At 39.6% G+C, this 27,375-nt stretch overlaps 1 protein-coding gene across 3 annotated transcripts in view; it reads left to right on the top strand.

Annotated features, from left to right (window-relative positions):
- The window catches only part of rapgef3 (Rap guanine nucleotide exchange factor (GEF) 3), a 37,467-nt gene that overhangs the window by 7,245 nt on the left and 2,847 nt on the right, over positions 1-27,375 (top strand). Inside the window, exons 1-23 of one of the 3 annotated variants that reach the window (XM_036141425.1) lie at positions 2,942-3,317; positions 8,166-8,210; positions 16,952-17,058; positions 17,142-17,263; positions 18,350-18,499; positions 18,627-18,804; positions 18,944-19,028; positions 19,204-19,264; positions 21,272-21,348; positions 21,433-21,579; positions 21,676-21,782; positions 22,473-22,561; positions 22,674-22,752; positions 22,855-23,005; positions 23,138-23,220; positions 23,311-23,341; positions 23,517-23,592; positions 24,621-24,758; positions 24,867-24,964; positions 25,079-25,204; positions 25,440-25,621; positions 27,139-27,229; positions 27,316-27,366. In XM_036141425.1, the coding sequence (XP_035997318.1) occupies positions 18,788-18,804; positions 18,944-19,028; positions 19,204-19,264; positions 21,272-21,348; positions 21,433-21,579; positions 21,676-21,782; positions 22,473-22,561; positions 22,674-22,752; positions 22,855-23,005; positions 23,138-23,220; positions 23,311-23,341; positions 23,517-23,592; positions 24,621-24,758; positions 24,867-24,964; positions 25,079-25,204; positions 25,440-25,621; positions 27,139-27,229; positions 27,316-27,366 (1,689 nt within the window). In that variant the 5' untranslated portion in view covers positions 2,942-3,317; positions 8,166-8,210; positions 16,952-17,058; ... (1 more) ...; positions 18,350-18,499; positions 18,627-18,787. Of the gene's footprint in view, positions 1-2,940; positions 3,318-8,165; positions 8,211-16,951; positions 17,059-17,141; positions 17,264-18,349; positions 18,500-18,626; positions 18,805-18,943; positions 19,029-19,203; positions 19,265-21,271; positions 21,349-21,432; positions 21,580-21,675; positions 21,783-22,472; positions 22,562-22,673; positions 22,753-22,854; positions 23,006-23,137; positions 23,221-23,310; positions 23,342-23,516; positions 23,593-24,620; positions 24,759-24,866; positions 24,965-25,078; positions 25,205-25,439; positions 25,622-27,138; positions 27,230-27,315; positions 27,367-27,375 lie in introns of those variants that run through there. The other 2 variants (XM_012875533.3, XM_012875534.3) reach the window with 2 other exon arrangements.

Here is a 27,375-nt window from a genome sequence, read left to right as displayed (position 1 = left end):
AAAACTGACATTTAAAATGCAGGAGTTGTAATTTCGATAACAACTTCAACATTTTAAACTGTAACAAGTTATGGTTTAATTGGAATAAATCGACTTATTTCGTAAAGTGAACAAAGAAAACTTTGGTGGAGTTTACACTATATAAAATGACTTATATTAGCAACTTTGACATGAACCCTGTCACTAAATAACCTACATAAAGCTTATTTCCTGCAGTCCATCACAGAACAACCAACCAGAGGGCAAATTAGAGAGACCAATAAACTTTAAAAGGCAGATTTTTGGAGAAATCTGGAGCACTCAAAGTGAACCCACACATGAGGAGCCAGCAAACTTCATGCAGAGACTGAGATTTCAACGCAGGGCCTTCTCGTAACGGACTTTTTCAAATTTGTCCTAAAAAGCAACTGTTGTCTCTGACATCTACAGCTAAGACGTGTCGTTCATTGACGATAACGGCCTCAGGGTTGAGAAGCTTATGAGCTTGATGTTAGCTATACCACAGTTGATATTTAAGCAAAACTATCAAGAGACTAATTTAAATTCTTAATCCTACACAAAAACATTCTTAACCTGAAGTCTTATGACGGTTCTTAACGTTTACTAAGTTGGTATACTTGCCTTTAATACCACCCATTAGCATCACAGTCCATACTATTAATAAAAGTAACACTTGACTGAATCAACATCTACAGTTAAGTTCTTAACATTTTCAGGTAGGATTTCTGACCTAAAGTAAAGCAGCAATTATTAGCGTTTCAAGCATGCTTGATTAAAATGTTGATGGTTTTTTTTTTATCTCATATTTAAAATCCTACGAAACTCCTTTTTTTTTTATAGTGCAGCTCAACTTTCACTATAAATTTTATGATGCCATAAACCAGGCATGTGAATGCAACAGTTTAACACCTGTGCTCAGAACAAACAGAGTAAGACCGAGAAGCGGACACAAGTGTTAATGAAAGACTTTAAATGCTGTTCTCATGCCGTTTATCTTTGCCTGTACAGCCCCGGCTGAGTCAGACAGCTGGTTGACCTGATAAGTGTGTGTGCGCAGAGTTCTGCAGCTTGCTTCCGAACTGAACAAACTAAGCCTCGCCATACCTGCAGGGAGCACCGAGCCTCTGCTCACACATGCTGTTGACTGACTGTTAAAAAGTAGGAACAAGTAGCTTACAGCTCTGTCAGTTTGGTGTACCTGGGTTAACTGCTCAAAACAGAGCCGCCTCAAGGCACATCAAACTTTGCAGTAGCAAAGTGCTGCGCTGGGGGGTGGGGGGCAATTTCATTCAAACAAGACAGGCTTATAAACGTACCAGTTGTACATGCGAGGCAAAAAAAAAAAAAAAAATCACGATTTAAGAGTGATATTGAAAGGTGTAATTTATTGTGCAAAGTCTAAGTACTTTAGCAAGCGATATCCCTTTTTTCCAACACTCAGTTATAAACGAAACATGAAACTCCATCCATTGACTCGGTCTCACCCAAACACTGCCATAACAGGATATTTCTGAATTCAGATTTTTTTAAATTGATCCTATGTCCTATTTTAATTTTATTAGAAATAGAGCTTTGGATTTTCTTTCCATACTGCAAAAACATTACTAAAAATAGGTCAAACTTTCTCAAAATTAATGTATTTGTCCTTAAATTGAACAGGTAAAAAAGATGATCTGCCAATGGAACAAGATTTGTTACACTTAAAATAGTAACAGCAGTATATCTAACTACCTTATTTTATGTGTCAAAATACTCATTCCATTAGCAGATAGTCTTATTTACCTGCTCAGTATAAGGACAAATACATTAATTTCGAGAAAATCTTAATTTTAGTTCTGTTTTTGCACTGCATTGCTTTAGCACCTTTTCATACATCCCTTTTTTCACTCAAATTTCCATCAAAATGATTTGATACAGTGCTCTCTGAACAGCTAACCTGCACCTTGGGCCCTTTTGCTGCCACCAAACAATTAAAATGAGAACATGTGACACACAGGTGGGATAAAAATGCAGTACCATCCCACACATAGCACTTAAGCTAATCTTGCATTTTGCAGCAGCAAACAGTGGGTGCCTACTTAGCACACGGGACTTTCAGCTCCTTGTTGGTCACACATGCATGAAAAGCAATTGAACACTATTTCAGGGCTCCACTGAATATATTTTCTGTTCCACCCCCGGCCACTTTCTGTTGCCCCCCTGAGCAGCAGCCTACAAACACCTTTGACAATGACCTTCTGTGGCTCATCCAGTGATGGGTGTCAGTGGCTGTCTGATGGAAAGTTGTCAAGTCAGTCATCTTTCGCATAGTTGCCTAAAGGATTTCTGTACTATAACTTATTGGCCCTTTGTAATGCTAATCACTTTCTTGGAAACCTAACTTCTAAGTTGACACTATCTCTTAGCCATTTTTTTAAATTGAATTTAACCGAAATAAACATTTCAGCATATAAATTGTGTGTAACCAACATGTTAGGTTCACTATTTGAAATGAATTATTGAATTATATAAACTTTTGGAATAAGTACGAGCTTTTTTTGTTAGAAATTCGACTTTGGTTCCGCTTTGCTCTCAGTAGAAACAGTGTATATATATATATATATATATATATATATATATATATATATATATATATATATATATATATATATATATATATATATATATATATATATATATAATAAAGGGAGCACTTAAACAACACAATGTAACTCCAAGTGTTCCCTTTATTTCTTTTGAGCAGTATATGTACTTGTGTGTTGTAGCTACCTCCACATGATGTAATGACTTCAGAACGGTATGCACCTGCCCGCATCCAGTCCAAATATGTCAGAGCAGATAACTCCAACATTGTTAATGAGGTTGTAAAGCTGCCAGAGGGAGGCCGCCTCTCTGAGCTGGTTGTTGGCCAAAGTGCGCGCACACGCACGTCTGCTACAAAGTGCGCCTGTGCCGCACGGGATGGCTGAACATTACGCAGCCCTTCCTGACAGAGGCAGGCACGTTCTGAAAGCTCTGAGTTCTGGATGTGTGGGGACGGAATAAAAGCCCGATCTTGTCTGGATTTTTGGCTCAGCATGCGCTGACACCGTCTCTGCTTTGCCGAGTGGCCGCTGTGCAGAAATGAGCGGGCGGTCAGCTGTCTGCGGTGAATAATGCGCCGACATGCCGAGGACGTGTGCGGCTCCTCCGACTGGGAAACTTGCTGTTCGCTTGTTTTGATCTGACACAAGATGCATCTCTTTCGGACTCATAATTACCAAGTGTTCCCTCACCGCTACTCGGTGGAGAAACCGACCATAAGGGGCATCAGCTGGGTATGTTCCCCTCGTCATTACTGCGGAGAAATACCTGTATGTGTTGTCTTATTTAAAAGTTATGTAAAGATAACTATAATATAGCCTCTATAAACTATATAATTTAAAAGGAAAATGACTACACTGCCTCAGGGTCTTTTTACAATGATTCTTATTTGATAGTCTACTGGTGAAGTCAAGTTAAAGACAATAATCCTCAGAATAATCAGGATTTTCTGGCAAATTCCAGTATTTGTATCACATGGTGCAAGAACTGATGGTTATCGTCATCTTACTAATGCCTAAAACTAATCTGAAATGTGCATTTACCGCACATTTTAGACACATATTTTTGCTGCATTGTGTGCACATTATTATTCCTGGCCTCAGTTGATTCCGTGGATTTGTTTTTTTCCTCTCAAGATGTGTTCACCTGATGAAAATGTTATTTTATTTTTGTTTATATTCCCCTATATTTAAAACAAAAAAAACAAAAAAAAAAACTGCAACCTATCTTTAGTTCCTTTGCTAATAATGCACTGTGATATGTTTTACATGCTCACCTGGTCTCAAATATGCTAATAACTGAACAAGGATTGGGCCAGGACAAGATTTTCACAGTAAAATAACCAAAAGTAAAACTACTCTTTGCCACGGTACTTACACAAATAATTGAAGCAAAAATGTATAACATCATCTTTAATTTGAAACCAAAAAGCTTTAATTTGAAACGAAAACACAACAATCATTCCCAGTGCTACAATTGTCATATGTTTATCATTATGCTTGTAATAATGTTGGTCTATAACATTTCTTGTTTTGATTTTGATACATAGACTTAAGCAAAATATCAAATAACCACCTGTTTATATTTAGTAGTAGTTTCCAAACCCCTTTTTTTCAGAATATTAAACATGTGTATTACCAGCTAATATTAGTTCCTGCTCAGGTAGTCAGCTTGGTGCATAACAAATATGCAGATTTGTTAGCTCTGGTTTTGAAATAGTACTAACTTAATAATCGTGAGGGGTATTGGTCAAACAAAATGCCGGAGGTTTGTTTCAGCCAGCTGACCAACAGCCAACTGCACAGCAATATGTGGGGGAGGGGCATTGCTGTGATACTCCATACAGCAGGAGAAAACTCCAGTTGCCGCAGCACTTTCTTTGACAGGACTGTAGATTGTGACGGGACTTCAGAACGGGGACTCTTTGAAACCTTGGTGTACCAAACTAAACCAAACCAATTTAAGCTTTACGGCTACATGGTTGTTGGACCAATTTGTTGAGTATAATTGGTCTTACTTTGTTGTAGGTTTACAGGTCAGGCCTGCAGAAAACATGCCTGACTTGTAATGAAATAAATAAAGTATGGAAAAAATAGTTGCTTCTTCTTAGACCTGCCATAGTAGTCATATGCTGATAACCAGTGGTTCTCAAACTTAGGACCATAAGTGAGAGTGGTCTTGAGATCCTCTTTAGAAACCAGACTAAATAACAAATGATCATACTAAAATCATATTTATTCAATAATAGGTATAATAGATGAAAAAACAGTGTTTTTTAATAGATAAAAACAATACATTTGTAACTATTGGTGCTGTTTGTGGTTTAACTACGTACGGGCCAGTGAAAGACTCTGAGAGAACGATAAGAGAACCAACTGCTTTTATTTAAATTAGAAAACCCACAATTGCTCCTAATACTGCTAAACTAATATAACATTTATTATTACTCCTTAATTAATGTTGTCTTCCCGGCCAGCTATTCAATTCCTATGGCGTCCATAGCCTGTGGTTTTAAATCAGTGTGTCCTTAATATGAGGGATGGGTGAATACCCCACATCGTTATGCTCCCATCATGGTGTTTTGTTTTTGTTTTTCTCCGTCTGCACCATAGCGCTCTGGATTCTTTGCCAGCTGTAATACTTATAGACACATCTTTCTTTCTTATAAGGAATTAAAAGGGTAGTGCCAGCTGACCAGCAGTGTAGAGCAGCAGGTGGAAAAACCTTTAACCTCGGTTTAAATTACTTTGTGTTAATGCTGGCAGGCTCAGCCATTAGGCAGAGTCGTGATTCTTCTCCACTGTTGTCAAGTGGGTCGAAAGCCAGAAAGTTAGGGAATCACAGCTTAATACTATGTCTGAGTGCGATATAGTTCTGATACCAATTACTTTCTACTCCCGTTTACAAAAGTATCTGTTTCAGCGCAGAGCTTGTTTTATGTGTAGGAGTGTTACAGTGTCGTGTTAGTTTTCTCTATTTCGGTCCAAAGCGGCACTTCATAGAAATCTGAGGAATGGCTCCAAGTGGAGCAAAGCTGAAACTCTCTATTATATGTATAGCCACAGAGAGGGGACATGGGAAGGTACACAGTTTTTCTTATTAAACTCAGGTTATTAATAGTGTATTGTTTATTGTTCCCCTTCCCAGCAGCTCCCCCGCTAGGTTTACAGAGGGGTGTGGAGAAGAATGTGCAAAGTGGAAGGCTTTGTTTCCAGGTCACAGGAAGACACAGAGCAGGGTTGAACGCCTCCGGTTCTAAATCTGCAAGGCGCTGAAGTAGAAACAACTGTAAATCTCCAGAGCGTGTGTTTGTTTTCATCAGCCCCACAAAACATCGTTTTCAAAGAAACACACAAAATTAGATCAAAAAATATAGAGAGAGTCGGTTGCCATTTTTGTTTCAACCCTGACATCAAGACACTGATTTTGTGATTATCCTAATTCTTTAACACATAATAAATTGCTCACTTAACAACAAAAAAAAAGACAATCCAATAAGTGCAACTTTACTAGGTGGTTTTGATTGAAAGACCTCTTCTAATTCTGAAAGACACTTACCTGACATCGAACACATGTTTTTTATGAGCACATTTTATAAACTTCACAGGAATTAGACAACTGTCTGAGGGGTTTAAAGCGGTAACATTGTTGTCCGTTTCAGTTTGATATCATTAAATGTTGCAGGGGAAACATTTCTCTCTTTTTTAATAGCTGACATTATCAATGTGCTAATTAAACATTGAAGATTCTAAGAAATGAGCTAACTGTCCACATTAAAAGAAAGAGCAGACCCTTGTATTTTTAAAACTCCTCCTTTTAGCACAGAGAAAGAGTACAACAGCGTACCGTGTCACAGTTGGGAGAGGATTTTATAGTATCTGTGTCTTCCTGCTGTCCTGGAAGGCAACTGGTTCCGCCACATTTTTTAGTTTAGTTCCGATTTCATTTTTTGTTTTTAACTTGAGTCATCATTGATTAGATATGCGCTTGTAGGTAATTAGCGAATTCCAAAACCATATGGCTGAAAATTATATTCTAGATCCATTTTTCAGTTTTCGTTAAGTTGCTCACTCATTCACTCACCCAGACCTTTCTCTTTATGGATAAGGAATAATGTTTTTGCCATTCATGCCGGGATCGTGTGATGCAACTGGCCGCATTGATGGCCAGACAAAACACGCCAGAAAGTCTGGCTACGGAAGGAGTAGAGACGCTGATGTTTATCAGTGACGTGAAGACCTTATCACAACTTCTGGATTATTGCCACCAGCTACTGTTTATGTCACTGTCAATTTTGCCATGCGATTACTTTTTTACATTTAGCGTTGTCGTTTTTTTAATCAGTTCCTACCACTAACAGCCCAGTGAGGAAAACTCTGTGTTGCTACCCCATCGTATCAAACTTATAAATAACATGAGGACAAACTCAAATCATCATAATAATTCATATGATGAACTTACTCGGAAAGTAGGAGGACGTTTATAGTTATTAAATCCTACCTCCTTTTAATTCTAGTTATTCAAAATGTGTAAATATAGCACAGTCGCGTATTATACATATACGTCCACACTCAATCAACAATGTACACAAAGCCTTAAGTAAAACCTCTCTACCATTACAACATTATCATTCACAGCACAAGTCATACGCAGTGCGATTAAGACCTCACAAAACCCCTTTATGTTTTGAAAATAATATAATTTATGTTTATTTATGTTTATTAATGATTAAAAAGTGATATCAAATGTCCTGCAAAAAATCTTGTAATAACAGATTTGATGTACTCCTTATTTCATAATCCATTCTACATCAGAAAAAAGAAAGCAGGTAATCTAGCAACAAAATAAATCCTTACCATATTCATAAATCAGCTTTGATTGCAGTTCAACAAAATGTAGCAAAAGAAATAAAAATACATTCATGCAATTCTGCTCCAAATGAGCTTTTAGAAGTGTAAAAAAATGTAGCTTTATTGAAAACAGTTACCGTGGGAACACCGGTACACAGCGGTAATGACAAGATGGTTATAAAAACATAAAAACAAGGCAACAAGGAGGAAGTCCCACTAAGATCAAAGTGCAACTATATCACTAAGTTTCAAATACATGGTGGCAAGTATAAACTTAGCGAGTGGAAAAAGTAAATTAATGTCAAGAAAAACATATGGAACTGACCATAAAATGCTGTTGTTAAAAGAAATTGCTGAAAGCAGCAATATGTGAGGAAACAGGCTGTGCATATTCCTCCCTCCACCCACTGATTATACACACTTGACACCAACCCACTCTATGATGGAGACAAATTGTCTCCATCGTAGTCTCTGACAATGGTAGCAGATTTAGACAATGTTTGTGCTGACCTTCATCTCTATGGCAATGAAAAAACATCATTAGTAGTATCTGAGCACTGCATTCTGGCTGTGTCTGTTCACTTAGTGCACCGAGATTGCCATCAACAACTAGTCCATCTAGTTTGAGCAGAATGTTGCTGGTGCTCTGCAGAAGTGTTTTACTTCAGAGGTTCGTAGCAGCATGAAGATCAGAGGAAGTGAGAATAAAGCCGCTCTTTCTGTCTCTTCTAGACTCCACTGCCAGAGGCCCTGGATCCAAAGGACACTATGAAGCAGGTGGGTATTCCAAACATTCTTTAGTACATCTCCTCCCCACAGCCAAGAGTAATTCAATGTTCCAGTGTGTGTTTTTGAACTTCTGTAGAACAGTGGGAGAGTCATGATTTCAGAAGAGATGAGTGATTTGAAGCTTTCTTTCTTTTTTTCTTTTTTTTATGAAGCGACTTATAATACCAGTATGCATCATTAGAAAAAACAAACACTAAAAATCAATAAGATGTTTTATAACAAGATGTCACCAATAAGATGTCATTTCATCTGAACCAGTATTTGATCACAGGTAAACTGGTGTTTGGGCATGGGCCAGGCGGAGATTCTCGCAATATTTCATACTAGAGTAAAAATATCAAGGTTTCTCGATATCACAATAGTAAGACAAATATGTTTTACAAGATTTACGGGTGGCATGCCTTTAGCTTCCAGATTGTTTTTGCTGCTTTTTCCCAAGCGGAAATAATCCCAAACATACAGATTTTTTTTCCTTTCCTGGGAAAAAAGTGGAAGCCTTCTTGCAGTCAGTTAAATGGCAGTGCACCGCAATAGGTAGGGGCAGCACCGCATTACTCTTTATGCCATGAAGCCAGTACAAATTGACAATAGAAATCTGGGCATATTTCTATAACATCTAAGTTATCTTTTCTCATAAGTGATGGAAAATGTGGGAACCGGATCATTTTAGACAGATGATAGTCAGGGCTCAGTAACAGGTGGGGGAGGGGTAGTTCTGCATTACTTTCTTCTCTGTACCGCTGAAGAGAACTCTGGTCACGAGGCAGTTTCTCAGGTGTCTTATTAAAAAGCAATATATGATTACAATAGCAGGAAGGAACTTTTTTGAGATTTTGAACCTATATTTAAAAGAAAAAAATACTTTTTATACCGCTATACCAGTTACTGTGTTATTCATCTATCCCCTCCCAAACCCTAAAAGTGTAATTCATGTCCTTTTAAATCACGATCAGTCTCTGACAGCACTCGACTTTGCCTTTGAAGTCGTCTGTCTCTGCTGACCTCTAGTAACATGGAGACTTGCAGCGCACGCATCCTCTAAAACTGCTGAACGTGTTTCTTTTGTTGTTGTAATATCCTGCGCTGCTACTCAAGCAAGTCGTGAAAAACAAACTCCTACCCGGGCAGCCATAACGAGTCTAAAGAGCACTTTAAAAGCCCGTGGTTAACTGATCCTGCCCACCTTTCTGAGTCCTTACTTGATCCAGTCCAGACCCCTTGAGTTGCTTTATCTCAGCTTCTTCAGTGCCATGCCAAGGAGTGAGCCTTTAAAAGCACTGATAGCACAGATCAACATGGAAAGTGAGTTCTGGTCAGATTCAGTGGTCCCTGTTTGACTGCAGAGGTGGAGTGTATCTTCCATCTCAGAGAGAATCAATAGCAATATTTTTTTTCCTGTTTTGGAAAAAAACAACACTGGGATGACAGAAGAGCTGCCTGCAGGAGGCCAGTCCTGCTCTGTTTGGTTGCTAAGCACATTCTGGTGCCAAATCCCAAAGCCACATATTAAAATCATACATCATGATCACACTGGACACAATGGATTGTTTTTAATAAGATGATCGTTGCTTGTGACTTTAACCTCGGAACATAAGCTTGAAAATAGAGTGCTGGTCAGAGGTCACCTGTCAGTTTTCAATGAAGTTGCTGTTGGGTATTATTGTCCTGTTGGAACAACTAGTGGTGTCAAAGATTTATCAATCTGATCCAAACTCTCGCCCTCAGATTTAAGGAAGTTGGTTAGGAAGATCAAAACTAGGGGTGTAACAATACATCTACCCACATCGATATATCAATGAAATGATTAAAGATACCATTAGATCAATTCAAAATGAAAATGTCAATCCATATTTTCATTTTTAAGATGCACCTTCATTTTGAAATTCACAAGGCATGAGACTAATGTGAACAGTTGATCTATTATTATTATTATTATTATTATTATTATTATTATTAAATATTATTATTATTATTATTATTATTATTATTATTATTATTATTATTATTATTATTATTATTATTATTGTTGTTGTTATTATTATTATTATTATTATTATTTCAAGGTTGTTATAGTAGTAGTAGTAGTAGTAGTAGTAGTAGTATACACAACTGTACATCAAAAATGTATGTATTACATTATTACATTATTATTATTATTATTATTATTTTAACATTAGAAAAATGCTGTTTTTTATTTATATGCCTGCTCAGAAATGAAATGTTCAAATCATATTTGTTTTTCTGTGAGTTAATATCGATGGAATTTATAGTTTGGAATTTATTCATCTCATCGATTGGAAATCGTACCAAGCTTTGTGATATCGGCAAATATTATATCGTCACCCAAACAAATCAATATTGCATCGTATCATGATAAATATGATAATTTACACCCTTATTCAAAACCCCAGGCCAAGAACCAGCAAGGTGCAACCCCGTCATAAACTGCATCATAAACCATTTTTATTGTCACGAGTGTAAGGATATTAGAAGCCTCTGCTCCAAAACCACACATTCAGACCTGAAATGTCCTGCCGGCCACATGGACAAGGCAAACATTTTGCCTTTGATGCCAGACAAAGATTTTGCAATTTGGCCACAATGACAAGAATTTTGTTCATATGAGGCAAGGGGAGGCTTTCAACTTTAGGAACACTGTGTTTAAAGCCAAGACAGGTAGCCTCAAGCTCGAATGATAGAGTAGGCTATTTCTGGGATTCCTGAATGGCTCCAACCTCAAACCATTTTGACATTTATGGAATATGCTTAAAAGCTGGGTCTTTGCCAGAAAAACCAACCAGGTTAAATGAGTTACGATGTTTAGAAGTACAACAGAAGGAGGTTGCTGGTTACAAAAAGTGAGTTGTTTTTCTGCCATCTTTGCTAAAGTTACATTTATGGGCGAACAATAAACTCAAACTTTTTTTTAAGTTGTATCCTTTGCTGTCATTTTACCCTGAAAAAATGAATAGAACATTGATATGAAATATGAGTTTCTGCTCACTTCTGACCAGCACTGTCCCCAGCTTTGTGATGTATAACAAGATCAATGTGTGTCCTCCAGAAGAGCTGTCTTGTATTTTTCTCACAAAGAGAGAGGTGCCAAAGTCAGTTCATGGAGTTGTGTTATGCTGCTCGTCAGCTCACGCCGTGTTCTGCTTGTGCTGCTTCTCGCCCAGCACATCCCACTGAGGTCAGAGAGAGAGAAAGGCACAAAGAAACGTCTCGCCTACAGAAGAGACACAGAGTGGACAACTCTGTACTCTCTTACAACAAGACTAAAGCATGAAATTATGCCACATACGCTTTTCACACCTTAAAGCACTGGCTTTCAGCAACATCAAATGTGACAAAAAAGACCAGATAAGGCTTGCGGAGTAAGTAAGGTATAACGATGCTCTTCTGACTTTCACTCGAGCATCTGCTCTGCCAAACGGTGTTTCAACAAGCCAGCTGTTCTGGTGCTTCCCCTTTAAAGCCTCGCTGTTCTAATTTAACAACATGGACAAAGACCATATAGAATTAAAGGTTTAGATGTGTTGGAGTCGACAACTGTACTTTAAACATTTCCACAGCTCAGATGATGCTGTTTGTCAACCATTGTTCTCTTAGCAAATTTAAAAGGCCCTCCCAGATCAGTTGCATTTATAGTGAGATTAAATTACACACAGGTGAACACTGTTAAATATTTAGATTTAATTCAATTCAACAAAATTTTATTTATATAGCGCCAATTCATGAAACATGTCATCTCAAGGCACTTCCCAAAGTCAAATTCAATCAGATTGGTCAAAAACATGTCCTATATAAGGGAACCCAGTTGATTGCATCAAAGTCTTGACAAGCAGCATTCACTCCTGAAGAAGTGTAGAGCCACAGGGAGAGTCGTCTGCATTGTCCATGGCTTTGCAGCAATCCCTCATACCGAGCAAGCATGAAGCGACAGATAAAGTATGAAGACACTTGATTTTATTTAGAGGTATCATAGTAAAGCCTGTAACAGTTTTTTCCCCAGGTTTGTCCTGTATTTAGCGCCCTGTCACCATTGTCCCTGCCGAAGGAAAGCTTCCCCACAGCATGATGTTGCCACCACCATGTGAAGAGAGTGTGTTCAAGGGATAACGTGCAGTATTAGATGTTACATGTTTTTTATGGGGGGTTTTTTTGTTTGTTTTTAGGGGAATGCATACCACACATTTAAAAAAAGTTAGCTGACAAAAGAAATCCCCTATCACACACAAAACCAGTAAAATACATTGAAATGTGTGGTTCTAATGTAGGAAAAGGGTGAAAAATGTCACTTTTGCAATGGATTGGACATGGCTCCTCTTAACTGTGGACTGTGTAATATCCAGACACATTATTAAAGACCCTTGTCTAAAAGTCATAACTTTTCGGCCTTGGAAACTTGCAAAAACGCCGTATATTTGAGCTGTTGCCACACACAGACTTATATAGGATAGTTAACTGCACTTTGTTTTACACATTTTTTGGCAGGTCATTCTATGAGATTTATGTTTTCTTTATGATTGGACTCACTTAGAACAGTTAAAACTGTACATAACATGATTAGATTGCCAGTGTGTGAACCTGAGGCCATCAAAACACCGTCAGCAGGTTACAAATTTAAGAAACAGCATGGGCTCTGCATGTTTACATTATTGTCAGGTTTAGCAATGAGGGGGTAGGCCTCTCTTATTGACTTATGGCTTTGGACGTGATTTTTTTTTTACAGAACTTGCGTAGGTAATGGAAAGTCACCTCAGAAAGGACATCATTTTTGGAGCCGACATGCCTGAGAATGTGACTTTGGGAGTCTCAGGGGGAAATGGGCCCCTGGGAATACTGGTGACCTCCAGACAGCCTTACTCCAGGGAGGTTTCGCAGACGCCTCAACTCACATTAACTCCCCCCATGTTGGGTCTGAGGATTACAGTGATGTGAAAGAAAAAACATTTGGCTCATGCTGATTTCTTTCTGTTTCTGCCCCTTTTATGTCAACCTTGAAGGATTTACGCCATCAAGCACATTTGATAACAGAAAAAGCTAACCAGAATAAATCCAAAATGCACTTTTCAGATAAGAATATCTATAAAAGCAACTCATCAGACAAAGGGTGGGGAACAGATGAGAAACGGGCATTGATATTTATCAGTCTAGAAAGAGTTGCTTAGGCATTTCTAAGGCTTTGGGACTACATTGTGAGACATTATCCACAACCGAAGAAAATATAGAGCTGTGATGAACACATCCAGGAGTGGCCAGCTCCCCAAAATTACTTCGAGAGTGTAACAACGATTCATCCAGGAGGCCACAAAGTACTCATAACAGCATCTAAAGCCCTGTAGGGTTGACTTGCCTAGGTTAAGGTCAGTGTTCATGACTCAACAGTGAGAAAGAGGCGGGGCAAAGATGGCATCCATGAAAAAGTGCCAGAAAAAAAAAACATAACTGAGCAAAGGCATGTCTCACATTGACAAGACAAAGATCATGATGATCTTATAGACTTTTGGACAATATTTTATGGACTCAAAAGAAAAGTGAAACATTTTGGAAGCAGTGTGTACTGTAACATCTAACATAAAACTATCCAAATAATTTATTTATTTATTTATTGTAATTGAATTGAATTGAATTCAATTAAATTTTATTTATATAGCGCAAATTCATGAAACATGTCATCTCAAGGCACTTTCCAAAGTCAAATTAAAACACATTATACAGATTGGTCAAAAGGAATTTCCTCTCTAAGGAAACCCAGCAGGTTGCATCAAGTCTCTCCAAGCAGCATTCACTCCTCCAGAAAGAGCGTAGAGCCACAAGGGCAGTCGCCTGCATTGTTGATGGCTTTGCAGCAATCCCTCATACTGAGCAAGCATGAAGCGACAGTGGAGAGGAAAACTCCCCTTTAACGGGAAGGAAAACCTCCAGCAGAACCAGAACCAGGCTCAGTATGAATGGTCATCTGCCTCCACTGACTGGGGGTTCTGCTGTTCACCAGAAAATCCTGAAGGAGAACGTCCAGCTGTCCGTTTGTGATGACTGGACATAACCAAAGTTATACACCCTGCTGTATAATGGACAATAATCTGAATAACATTAGCAAGTCCACCTCTAACTGACTAAAAAAAACAACTAACTAACTAACTGAAGGTTGGGAGTAACATAGTCCAAGTCTAGACTTAAATTCAATCAAAATACTCTTGTTTGACTTCTAACCGGTGGTTGTTGAAATATTAGCAATTCTGCAATTTCTCCACAGCATTATTAAACGCTCATTGTCTGTTAACACAAAAGCTTGACTGCAGGTGTTGCCGCTAAGGGTTGCTCACCTTATTAAGTTTAGGGTTTATACACAGAGCCAGGATGGTTTGATTAGCGTTCATCCCCAAACAAATAAAAAGTGCATTTTCATTAAATTAGTTCAACCTGAAGCATGTAATTTTTATTTTTACGCATGTTGTTTTACAGCACTATGTATGTTAAACAGCATGTTGTGGCATGTCCCTCTCAAAAAAATATCATATTTGTTGATTTTTAATTTATAGTCGCCATGTGAATTTGAACCTAACAGATATGATAAATGGGCGGTAGTCGTCTTGACGTCATCTGGGTGTAGGGGTCAGGAGGGGAAGCAAAGGTCAGTGGGAGTTTCCACATCCTAAGGGGGCCTCAGACGACCAGAGGAGGTCCAAAGTTTATGCTGCTTGTTTTCTTTAAACTCCACTTAGCAAGAAAAAAATGAATTAAATCAAACAGGACACAGTCTATAATGTTGAGCCTTGTGTGAATCTCAAGACCTCCGCCACCTTGGGCAAACAACAGACTCTTGAGGAAAATCCAAAGCGCAAGCATGCAAGCGTCTGAGCCACTCGTGTAATCACAAGACGGGCAGGAGGTGTCTGGGGGGGAGCAAGACGGGGGAGGAGCAAAGGTTCCACGACGCTCAGTCAGAAAATGTAGGTCATGCATTGAACTTGAAACGTCCTCAGTGACTGAGTGTTACAAAGCCATAAACCAAGCCCTTTTTTTATTACATAAGCTTTCCTTTTGCATGAGTGGCCCACAGGCTTTGGCCTCCAATTCGTAGTCGTTGAGCTCATTGAGTTGCATGTGGACACTTGTGTTAATCACATTGTGGTGACCTAAATCTGTCTGTGCACAGAAAAACGTGGGGACTTTCGAGGACAAATAGGAAGACAAATAGGAATAACGGCAGGTTTTAGATTAAACCAGAAAACTGACCTGGTTCAGCGTAAGGTAGGTTCAGGTGGAATTAGTAATGAGCAGGCTGTTGTTACAGTGGGACTGAGTCCACCGGAAACCACTGTGAGCCCTCCAAAGCGATGAAAGCCCGCCTCTGTGCTTCTGCTTCAGACTTTTTAATGGAAAGTTTTGGCTCGAAGAAACGAAAAAGGAAAACAACGTCGAGGTTGGGGAGGACGTGAAAGTTTTGTTGTTGCTGTGTACCAGCCGCAGAATGAGTCGCACAGGCTGGGAACTCAGCGGGGTGTGGGAGAGTTTCGCAGAGCCATTTTTAACACATTCTCACCCTCGTGCAACCCACACTCACACACACACTAAGTTGCACTTCAACACCTACAGAAATCTTCACTCACGATGTTGATGTACACACCATCGCGCATGATTTCCACACCGGGGAGGGGGGGGGGGGTGTAAAAGTGTGGGGGATCACTGCGATGAAACGTGTATCCCTCCGTTTCACTTGAAAGCTAGCATTTGTCAGAGCATTTTCTGTGTTTCTGTGTTCTGTGTTTAAAAAGGAATGCTTTTGTTACAAATCCTCCTGTACGCACCTTTATGTAACCGGATGATCCACCTTCATACCGCGCCTTGCAAAACTCTTTACACACCTTGAACTTTTTAGACCCGTGGTAAATCTGGGGATCCAAAGCCTAGATGACAGAATCTGTTGATTATGCACTCTACAAATCTAGAAAAGCAACAAGAAGACAGCCGGAAGGGTTTAAAGTTTGTGAGGAGGCCTGCATGGGACATAGTAAATCTGGAACAAGGTTCCCTGACCAGATGAGTCTATGCGAGACAAAGAACTAACACTGCACACCACCCTGAGCACCACAATCACCATAATAAGACACGGTGGTGGCATTAAAATGTTGCTTTTCAGCAGGGTCGGGGATGCTGGTCAGGGCTGATAGGAAGATGTATGGGAAGCTAAATACAGGACAATCCTGGAAGAGTTAAGACTATGGTGGAGGTTTACCTTCCAAGAGGACAATGGCCCTAAATGTGCAGCCAGTGCTACAATGCAATGGTATATACATCAATGCACAGGGAAAAAATTGAGAATTGAAATTGAGAATTCACAGCAAGAGTTGGAATTTGTTGTTCTCACAAGCCCTCTATCATCTTATTGAGCCTGCGCTATTTTATATAAGAGGTACTGGCAGAAATTTGACTCTCTAGTTGTACAAAACTGGTGCAGACATTTTCCAAAAGACTTGCAGCGATTGGTGTTTCTACAACGTATCGACTCAGGAGGCTGACTAGGAATGCATACCACACTTTTCAGGGTTTTAATGCTCGTAAAGAATGCTGTAAACTATGAATTATGTTTCTTCCAATACGCAACTTCAAACTTCAAAATCAATTAAAATGCACTGGAATTTGACCATTTTCCAGGAGTGTGAATACTTTCGCAAGCTACAAGTTAAACCACTTAACCTTGTGTCCTTATTTCTGTTTAGTTTCTTTCAGATCGCGTTGTAAAGGCGGCGAGATCGGTGTACAGTGTTATGATTGAGAAGAACCCCGGCCTGATCCGAGACAGGAAGCATCACCTGAAAACACACAGGTACTCACAGTGTCACTCCGCTCGGCTCGAAGCTTCGCTGCAAGTGGCATGCATTATAATGCGCACCATTTCCCCCTCCACAGGCAATGTTGCTCGGGGAAGGAGTTAGTTGACTGGCTGATGAAACAGAGCGAATTCCTCCAGTCAAGAAGTCAGGCTGTTGGAATGTGGCAGGTGTTGGTGGATGAGAGAATCCTTGTTCATGGTGAGGAACTTAAGAGATAGAAGTTTCAATTCAACAAAAATTATAATTAATCCCCAGCTTTTACTCGCATTGTGGAAACCACATAAGGAAGCGTGCTGCAGTGCCTTGCAGACATATTCCTACCCTTGGACGTCTCCAGATTTTCCTGACCCTAATTATAATGCAGCAGATCCAATTGCCTTTAGAAGTCACCTGATTAGCAGACAGAGTGAAAACCTGTGAGTAATGTAATCACAGTATAAATGCAGTTGTCAGTTAAAGGCCTCAGGGGTTGTTGGAGAGCATTATTCTTCAGCAAGGACGGAGAAGGGTGCCGCTGTTTGTGGGAAGTTGGATGGAGTTAAACAATTGTGGAAGGAAACCTGTTAGAGGCTGCAAAAGAGACAGCAAGAGCTGTAATGGAGATGCTTAGATCCAAGCACATTAATGCGTCAAAGTGACTCAGTGAAAGTAAAGACCCAAATCCATTTGAGAATCTGTGGAAATTCCTGGAAAAGTTATTGTCTAAACAGAATCGTGTAATCTGGCTGACCTTGTGCTATGGGTGGAAAAAAAGAATCAGCAAATATTTCTTTAGATGTGCAAAGCTGGTGGGGACACATACTCCAAAAGACCTGCAGAAATAAATTCAGTCGATTTTACAACGTATTCACTTAGGAGGGTTAAATAGAAAGGAGTGGCATATTTTAGGATATTCTGTAAAAAAACATTTCTTCCCCGTGACAAAACGTGGAAGAGTTCCAGGGGTGTGAATACTTCTGCAAACCAGTATAACTGGGGAGTGTATCTTTTTAGATTTTCTTGAGGTAATACTTTGTCCAACACCTAAACTGAAGACACATTATATTATTATTCATGATGTTCTTGGGCCTTTGGATAATGACGGCCTTGTACAACTGATGGATCGCTCCGTCTTTAGTGTCTCTAATATATTCGAGTGATAATCTCTGCAGCAGCCGCCTGATCAAACATTTCCCAGAAGGGCCTGAGAAGCTTGAGATTTAGGGACCTTGACAACTGTGGCATCTGTTTTACAATGTTTTCTTATGAGTCAAGAGTGCTCTTACTGTTCATCATGCTTCTCAGATGATGCTCTGTTATCCTGATGGAGACCACTCCAATCAGGACCGGAGTGCTTCATCACGGCCTAAACGGGAACTCAGGAAGAATTTGCACTTATTTCCATGCATCTGGAGTTATACGAAGCTCTTACCTGACAGCTAAACTCACCTAAAGGTTAAATCTGCCGGGGAGGGGGGGGAAACGTTTCTGTATTCAAAGTCAATAGCGTTTTTAAATCCCGCTCAAACATTTAATTCATTTGGGGTTCTGATTTCGTTGTCTGTGTTGTGTGTGTTTCCAGTGAAACAGGATCTGAACTTCCTTGACAAGGATACACAGTTCTACCGTTTCCAGGACGCAGAGCTGGGCTCGAGCCACGTCTCCAACGAGAAGGACTTGGAGGACGAGCTGCACGAAGCTCTGTCCCTGCTGTCTCAGCTGGGCCCAGACGCTCTGCTCAGCATGATTCTGCGTAAATGGTCAGCTGCCGGCGAACCTTTTCTGTGTCTGTCTCAATGATTCTGCATTTTCTGTATAAACGTCTCCATGTGAGGTCACCAGTCCAAAAGACCTGAATAGCTAGACGTCACGCTCACTGAGTATTTGCTGGTTGTGCAGCCCCACTCAGAGGAGCGCCGAGGATATTGAGGTCATCTATGAGGAGCTGCTCCATGTGAAGGCTGCTGCTCATCTCTCCTCTTCAGTCAGTAATTGTGTTTTTTCTAGCATCCATAAATCCCTTATGTTTAAACTTCTATATGACTAAGAGTCGTAGTTTAATGCTATTGTTCTGCCTGAAAGAAGGTTCCTCGCAGTACTTGCTTATTTGTCTTTGCCAAAGCAGCAGAACCTTATTTCTTGCTGTGGCGTGTCTGTAGGTGCGGAAGGAGTTGGCTGCAGTTCTGGTGTTTGAATCCCACGTTAAGTCCGGAACAGTCTGTAAGTGATTCTTTAGCGATTCTATCAACTATCAACTATACATATCCTTAGCACCTACAGAGGGAACCTGGATATTTAACAACTGGTGTTTTATGTGGGGTTATATGTCTGCACTTCTTTTCAGATTTGCAAACTAAATCAGCGATATTCAAAAAAAAGTAAAAAACAAAGCAACTGGACATGTTTTACGTAGTTTGAAGACGTTTCGCTTCCTATCTAGGAAGCTTTCTCAATTCAAAAAGTCTGGAGTAATGTGGAGTATCGAGCTTTATACTACTTCCCAACAAAGGCATTGTAATGGCTTACATAACATGCAAATTCAACAGAAACAGGTCCACCCCCTTAGTAACTACGAAAAACAAGTCCAGTTGCTTTGTTTTTTTACTTTTTTGGAATGACCATGACCTGGATGACTGAGAATCTTCACCAGCATAAATCAGCGATACTATACATACAGACTCAAATTCCCCATATTTCTATCCAAATCATTGAATTAATGTACTTTATTCTCTACCATAGCCAAATGTGTAGATAATCACCTAAATATTTGTTAAATGAATTTGAACAGAGCCTTCTTGCCCAACATCAATGTCTGACCTCATAAATGCCCCTCTAGAGGAAAAGTGGGGGGAAAAAAGCCTCCAAACACAAACCTAAACCTTGTTGAAAGCCTTCCCAGAAGAGTTAAAGCTGCATTTTAAGAGCTATGGATAAGAAAGGGGATCCCACTCTAGTTTTATACAGTATGTATGTAAGACCAAAGAAGCAAATATAGTAATACTGGGTTAAATATATCTCAGCAAGTTTGTCATATTTAACCCAAAAATATGTTCTGGTTTTATATTTCTCCACCTGTTTTATCAGAAACTGGAGAGCACGTTTAAACTAGTAGCTTTCATTGCAGACTTCAAGGCATAGTCCACGGATTTTCAATAAGGTGGAGGTCGCACCTTTATAAAGGCCATCCTAGAATCTCAATGGCAGCCTGCTTTATCCGCTCCAAGACCAGTTTAAGTATGTCATGATAATTGTACACTTGGAAGACGAGTTGTGTCTCAGGTGTCAACTACACGACCCAAACTGCCCCCTTCAGGTGAGAGGATGTTGCCTCCAATGATAAGGTGCAATGAATAAACAACCGAGTTTCGAGTCTAACATAAACTGGGAGATGTTGGGACGGTAGTGTCACTTTTTACAGCGAAGCCAATATTACAGCATCATGAACTAAGAAGATGCATACCAAGAAAAGATACCTTCAAATTCAACTCAAGGACAAGCCTAATGTGCTCTGGAAAAAACGTTTTATGGTCTCGCGAGAAGGGATTGAGGAATTTAGCAACAATGGTAAAAAAGAATGTTTAGAAGAGGCAGGATAAGCTATAAGCTTTGTCTAATATGCAACTAAAACTGATGCCAAAGCCGGTTAATGTCTATAAAAGGCATGAAGTCCCTCTGCATCTAGCTGAAGGACATTTATCTAAATATTAATGGAGGTGTATGTATACATATGAGCTTCTGTTTAAAATATTTGACCAAATTCTGGAGAAATTTCATAATATATTTAAACTTCAAAGTTAGATGTTATGTCATTCTTCTACCCTGGCAAATAAAATGCACTTAAACTCCCAGCCAGAACATTAGTAAGCTTTCTTTCTTTTTCCCTATAATGTTTACATGTATGACATAAATTGAAGGAACATGCTGAGGCAATCTTTCTTTCTACCACGGCAACACGTTCAGTATACTCCTGTTTTTTCTGTGTGGGCTCCTTTCACCTGTATGCCGACGCATTTTAAACATTCAGACTATTCATGCCTTTATTCATTTTCCCCTTCAGTGGAGGTGAGCAGGTCACCGAATCTTTTCTGCTCTCTACCTACCTGCCTACCTACTCGCGACTGTGAGCGCGAACGTCATAGAAATTTGTGCCGTGTCGGTCATTTGTTGCCAAAGATGCGTGTAGCTGGACGGTGTGTGTGCTGACTGTGTTTTGTTGTCGGGATGCAGTGTTCAGCCAGGGCGATAAAGGCACCTCCTGGTACATCATCTGGAAAGGCTCAGTCAACGTGATCACGCACGGAAAGGTAGTTTTGAACACAGCTTTCTAGTTAACTCAGGTTTCCGAGCTCATTTTCACTTATTAAAAGTTTTGTCTGTTATTCAAACAGGGCATTGTGACCACCCTGCATGAGGGCGAGGACTTTGGGCAGCTGGCTCTGCTGAACGATGCGCCGCGGGCCGCCACCATCATCCTGAGGGAGGACAACTGCCACTTCCTCCGTGTCGATAAACAGGATTTCATTCGAATCCTCAAGGTTTGTCTGACGGCCTCAGACCTTCACGTGACACGTGTTTAAATTTCAATGACCAGAGACCCCGGAGCCAAACTGTGATTTTTTGATGTTTGTCAGGATGTGGAGGCTAACACGGTGCGACTGGAGGAGCATGGGAGGACGGTGCTGGTGTTGGAGAAGAGCGCAGACTGCAATGGGCAGGGGGGAGCTGCGGCTAACAGCAAGTGAGCCACAGTCAAACCTTCGTCTTCACAAAATGATCTGTTTTCACTCGTTCTTGTTGTTTTTATGCATCTGTACACAGTGTCAACCAAAGACAATTTGTCTGACGTGACTAGATGTTGACAGCAGAAAACATTGGCATGCACACATTTATAAAACCCACAAAATGACATGATTGCTATATAGACCTTTGCTTTCAATAAGTAGCTCCCGCCCTTTTTAAAGAAAATTCAAATCCCTTTTTAATCCCAAGATATAAATTCCATCTTCATTACCCAGTGGCTTTCTCCACTGTTTGCAATGAAGAAATTAATCATTTAGTGATTTTAAACTGCAATATCTCATGTGAACATCCTGATTAACCAAAAGGTATCACAATGCAGCGGTGCATAATAATAATAATAATAATAATAATAATAATAATAATAATAATAATTTGAATTTGTAATGCACTTTATATTTATACATATGCTCTTTATATTTATACACTTACCTGTTTTACATAGTAAAACAGGTAAGTGTATAAATAAAAACACATGGAGAGCATGAAATATAAAAAAAGTAAAAAAGATAAAATAAACAAAGACAATTAGTAAACGGGCAAGAGTTCAATTAAAAGCTCTCCAAAAAAGGTGTTTTTTAAGGCCACGTTTAAAAGCATCCATTAAGGGTTTTTTTTGTCCTTGTTGCAGATACACGGTTATGTCGGGAACACCGGAAAAAATTCTGGAACATCTGCTGGACACACTGAAGCTAGATTCCAATGGAAATGATCCTATAGGTGAGGAGCAGGCAGACACATCCTGGTGTTTTTTTTTTCCTGAGTGATTCCCAGATGCTCGGACACGTCTGACAAATTGATCAACCATTTGTTCTTGCATGTCTTCCCTCAGATCCCTGCGTGAGCGACTTCCTGCTCACACATAAAGTCTTTATGCCGTCCAGCCAGCTGTGCTCAGCTTTGCAGCATCAATATCCTGACCACTCTTTGCAGGGCACTGCAAATCTACTGTTTAACAACTGCTGTCTGTGTTCATTACGTTTTCTGCGTTAGACCCTTAACCATCGTTGCACTTACCAGGCAGAGTTGTCCGAAGGCTCGGAGCAGGAGAAGACTGCTTATATCTTCAACACAAAACAGAGGGTAGTGAAGCTGATCGCCCAGTGGGTGGCGCTGTACGGCCTTCTGTTGAAAGAAGACCCAGATGTTTGGGACTTTCTGGAGGTGACATTGATGTCAAGCACAGATTAACTGAGTGTCGTGGAATAAAAATCGAAACGAAGAATCAGTTTTATTGATGAGTTTTTAATATTCACCTTTTTGCTACCTGCTCGTTTTTATGCTTTGCTCAAGCAGAGACTGAGGAAGGAGGTTGGAGCTGATAACCGTTTGTCCAGCATCCTGAAGGAGCAGTTTAGGGAAAGAAGAAGAACAAAAGTGTAAATATTTTCACTTCATTACCGACCTTTTTACACAAATATAGATTTATGAATACCAAATAATATTTTCTCATTGTGATAACTTGGCAGGTTGGAGAATGGCTATCAGTCCCTGAGCAGGGTGAGATTTGTATTTTTTTTTAAGCTGTGGTCTTATATTGCCTAGTTCTTTGAGTGGTCAGTACGACTACAAAAGTGCTAAATAAATGCAGTTAATTCAACATTTTGCTGTGAATTGATAGATTATTACTACACTTTAATTTCTGAAGTCTGCGCCGTTGTGTTGCAATCGACAGAATCAGCAGTTTGACTGGTTTTCAAGTTGTGAGGAGCCAGCTGGGAGGCTACAGCCAATCAAAGCACAGGATAAAGGTGCGTCTTGCTCTGGATCTCAAATAAAGCGAAACTATCAATTAACAACATCCGTCCGAATGTTGTTCATTGCCTATTCACGGCTGTTTCATTTAAATGACTGCAACTTTGTTGAATAATCATGAAACGTTTTAATACTACTCATTGTTGATTTGTTAAGAAATAGAAAAGGCGACAGAAAATGTTTGATTTCATGTCTAGTTCCACTATATCAGAGGTTATTTGTGCACTTTTAAAAACAATTTCATTGCTCGAAATGAAATAAATTTTTTTTTTTACATTTTTCTTTCATAAATTATACCATCAGGTTCATTATATGCTTATATATGTGTATATATAAAATAGTTACTCATCTAAACCTGTCAACATCTATGGTCAGAGCTACGATTAAAAAGTTTAAGAAAGATGGAACTGTGATAAACAAATTTAGACAAAAAAAGTTTATCTTTTTTAACTGAACACACTGAGGAGGATGAAAGAGAGGTAAAAACTGTAGGAAAGAGTGGCATTCTGGAGTCTTTATTTCAAAGCTTTTTTTTTTTTTTGTCGGGCCACTAAGGATCAGCGTGAAGAGTATTTGTCTTGATGAATGTGGGTCTGGTGCAGAGTGCTTTGAATGGTTTATTTACCGTCTTTATTAGGGATGCCAATAAATGTGAAAGGCACTGCAGAATCATATATTGACAGGTGGAAGAAAATTCACAATTACACTGTATTTGTCCCAGAATTCTGAAACGGACAATTACACTTTTGTCAAAAAGCACATTTCAATTCCTTTTTTGCACGCCCTGTTTAATAGCTTCTATCTGCTAATTAGCGGTCCATTATTCATCCAGTCATCATTATTTGATCAAATTGTCATCAGAATGTTTAAGCAGCTCTTTCTTTTTACCGATGTGTGTTTGCACCGTCTCGCTGACGAGCTTTAGGGGGCGCGTGTTTCTGCAGAGAAGGCTGAGCTGATACGAGTTGCCAAGCATGAAACCGGATAACGTTGATGTTTCATCTTGTGTTTCCAATCACTTCAGTGTTGTATGAGGTCTACACGCCAGACAGCAAACCCCTCTCCTTGATGCTCCCAGTAAACACATCTGTTCAAGAGGTGATGTCCGCAATAGTCAAAGCAGAGGGAGATCATGTGCTGGTCAAAATGAACTCCACAGGAGGTGGGAATCACTTTTATGTTTTTCCAATATTTTCTATACATTTTATCCACGCATCAAGTAGAAATAAATCTGTGCTTATTTTACTTGTTTTTGTAATCTCGCGTACAGAAAGAGCGCAGTTAAAGCTGGACGCCACTGCAGTGTACACTGCACTGGGTGTCAACGAGAGACTGTTCATCTGCACGAGCAGCGAAGTGGAACAACTGGTGAGGAGTGTTTGTTTTCTGTGCATATTATGCATTTTCTGGAAATGAGAAAAGCCAAACCAATGAATGCTTTTGGGCTCTTTGTTCTCAACTCTCTTCCCCTGTTTCTAACAGCGGCCGCTGAAGGAGCAGCAGGGGCCGGAGCAGGGAACGACTGACCTCATGGAGCAGATGAGCTCCAAAGACGTTGCCATCGAACTGACTAACTATGACTGGGAACTGTTTACTGCCATGCATGAGGTAACGTCGTGCATTTCTTTTACAAATATCACATTTCACAATAGAATACAAACCATTTACTGAAGAACAAAGGGGAAAAGTTTGTTTACCGCCCATAGAGAGTTCCAGTTGTAAAACAATCCGTGCCAATCACCTTTTCCCTTTCCTCGGCTCTAAACTTGAAAGCACTGCTGCCAGGGACTTCAAGGCTCTTTTGTCTTTACGCGGTAGTGATGGATTGTCCTTGTTTCTGCAGGTGGAGCTTGTCTACTACATATTCGGTCGCCATAAATTCCCAGGGGCCACCACGGCGAACCTGGAGCGGTTTGTGCGGCACTTTAATGTGGTCCAGTACTGGGTCGTGACTGAGCTGTGCCTCTGTGAGGATCTGGTGAAACGGGCCATTCTGCTCAAGAAGTTCATCAAGATTGCCTCAGTGTAAGAAGCCGGACACATAAAGCTGCTTGTACTTTTATAAGAATATCATTTCTCTTGTTGCTCGTGTCTATTTGGTTTTACATTTTGGTCAAATCATTACAAATTTAAAAATGTGGTAAAAAAGAAGCGATTGGTTCACAGTTTTATAGTTATGCTCCTGTCATATGATTAGCCATAAATTCAAATGGCATAGGAAGACCTTATAAAGCACTGCTTTACTCCTCACCGGACGCTGTAGCAGACCGGGTTTGATCAACAGATTAGCTGTTATGACATTATTCTGCAGCTCTGCCACTGCAGATTTACGCAACTGTGACTCGATTATCACAGCAAGGCTAAACGGACAAAGCGACACACATATTTTAAAGATGTGACAGGTTTTTAGACCCACGTCAAGGAAGTTCACAACGTTGTTTTAGCCAGAATCCGTTGTGGTGAAAATCTCTGGTCAGGGCCAGAAAAACTACGTCGAATATCAACCATTGACAGAAATCTTCAAGCAAAGTTGTGCTGTGACCCCTTTGACTGATGTCCTTTTCATTGCTCAACCATGAGCTGTTGATCAGTCCAAAAGATAAAAGCACAGCGAGTTATTAACAGGACCCAGTCTGACAAAAATATATATATAATTAAACACATTAACACAGGAAACTTGCTATGATTTTATGTTCGGACTATTCTTTTTTTTAATAAACTAAATGACAAGACAGGAAAACAGTGTGACAGCAGCTATGCTTATATACTTTTGTGCTAGCACCACCAGTAGGTCATTGTTTTTGTCTATTCTATTTAATATTACCTAGGGTCATCTTTCAAGCAGCACTTATTAATTATTGCGCCTTAACTGAAGAAAATGAAACGGATCAACAACCCAAAAAGTCTTAGGCATGCATGAGTTTTACCTAAATACATATTAATAAAAACTGCAAACATCTTTCCCATTTATTACTAAGTACTAACCATATTTTCAGAGGCAGTCAGATATTTTCTAGAAAGTGGCAACAATTTTTAGCTGTAATTTGTCCAGTCATTTATATTTTAAACTGTTTTTACTGACTCATTTTGAAGTAATGAGATAAGAAAAAAAATCACCTATTGAATTTATCCTTCTGGAAACAGATCAGCAAATGAATCTGAAGGTTGCATGAAGCTCTTCTCTCTTTGAAAAAAATTATGTGCAATGAAAGGAACGGTCATGTAAAACAATGCAAACTTGCCAAATTTATGTCTGCTGCCAGAATCAAATTCACTAGTTGTTTATATATTTTTTTAAACATTCATGTTGATCAGGGTAAAGATAGGATATTATATTATTCCTATGAAACTGCTTTACTTTTCTTTAGATGGTTTTGCAAACAAATCCGGTTATATCACATTAGCCTTTGGTTCCACTTAAAGAGCAGTTTACATGGTGTTTCAGTGTCATTGCTGAGCTGTTTGCTACAGTATTTAATACTTTCTCAAAAGCAGCACGTTGTAAGGCAGCGACAGGGATCTTTACGCATGTTTGTCTTCAGGTTAAAGGAGCAGAGGAATCTCAACTCCTTTTTCGCCGTGATGTTCGGTCTGGGCAACAGTGCTGTGCAGAGGCTGTACAAGACCTGGGAGGTGAGCAGACATGATGAGAGAACATGCAGGTTTCTCTGACGAGGCGCTTCACGATAATTTATGCAGATTTTTGCTTTTCCTTCCAGAGAATACCAAGTAAAACTAAAAGAATCTACTGCGCCTATGAGAGACTGATGGTAATCCAC

This window comes from Fundulus heteroclitus, chromosome 1 (assembly GCF_011125445.2).
Source record: "Fundulus heteroclitus isolate FHET01 chromosome 1, MU-UCD_Fhet_4.1, whole genome shotgun sequence".
NCBI lineage: Eukaryota > Metazoa > Chordata > Actinopteri > Cyprinodontiformes > Fundulidae > Fundulus > Fundulus heteroclitus.
The sequence above is the reverse complement of the archived record's forward strand: the minus strand, read 5'-3'. Positions and strand labels throughout refer to the sequence as shown.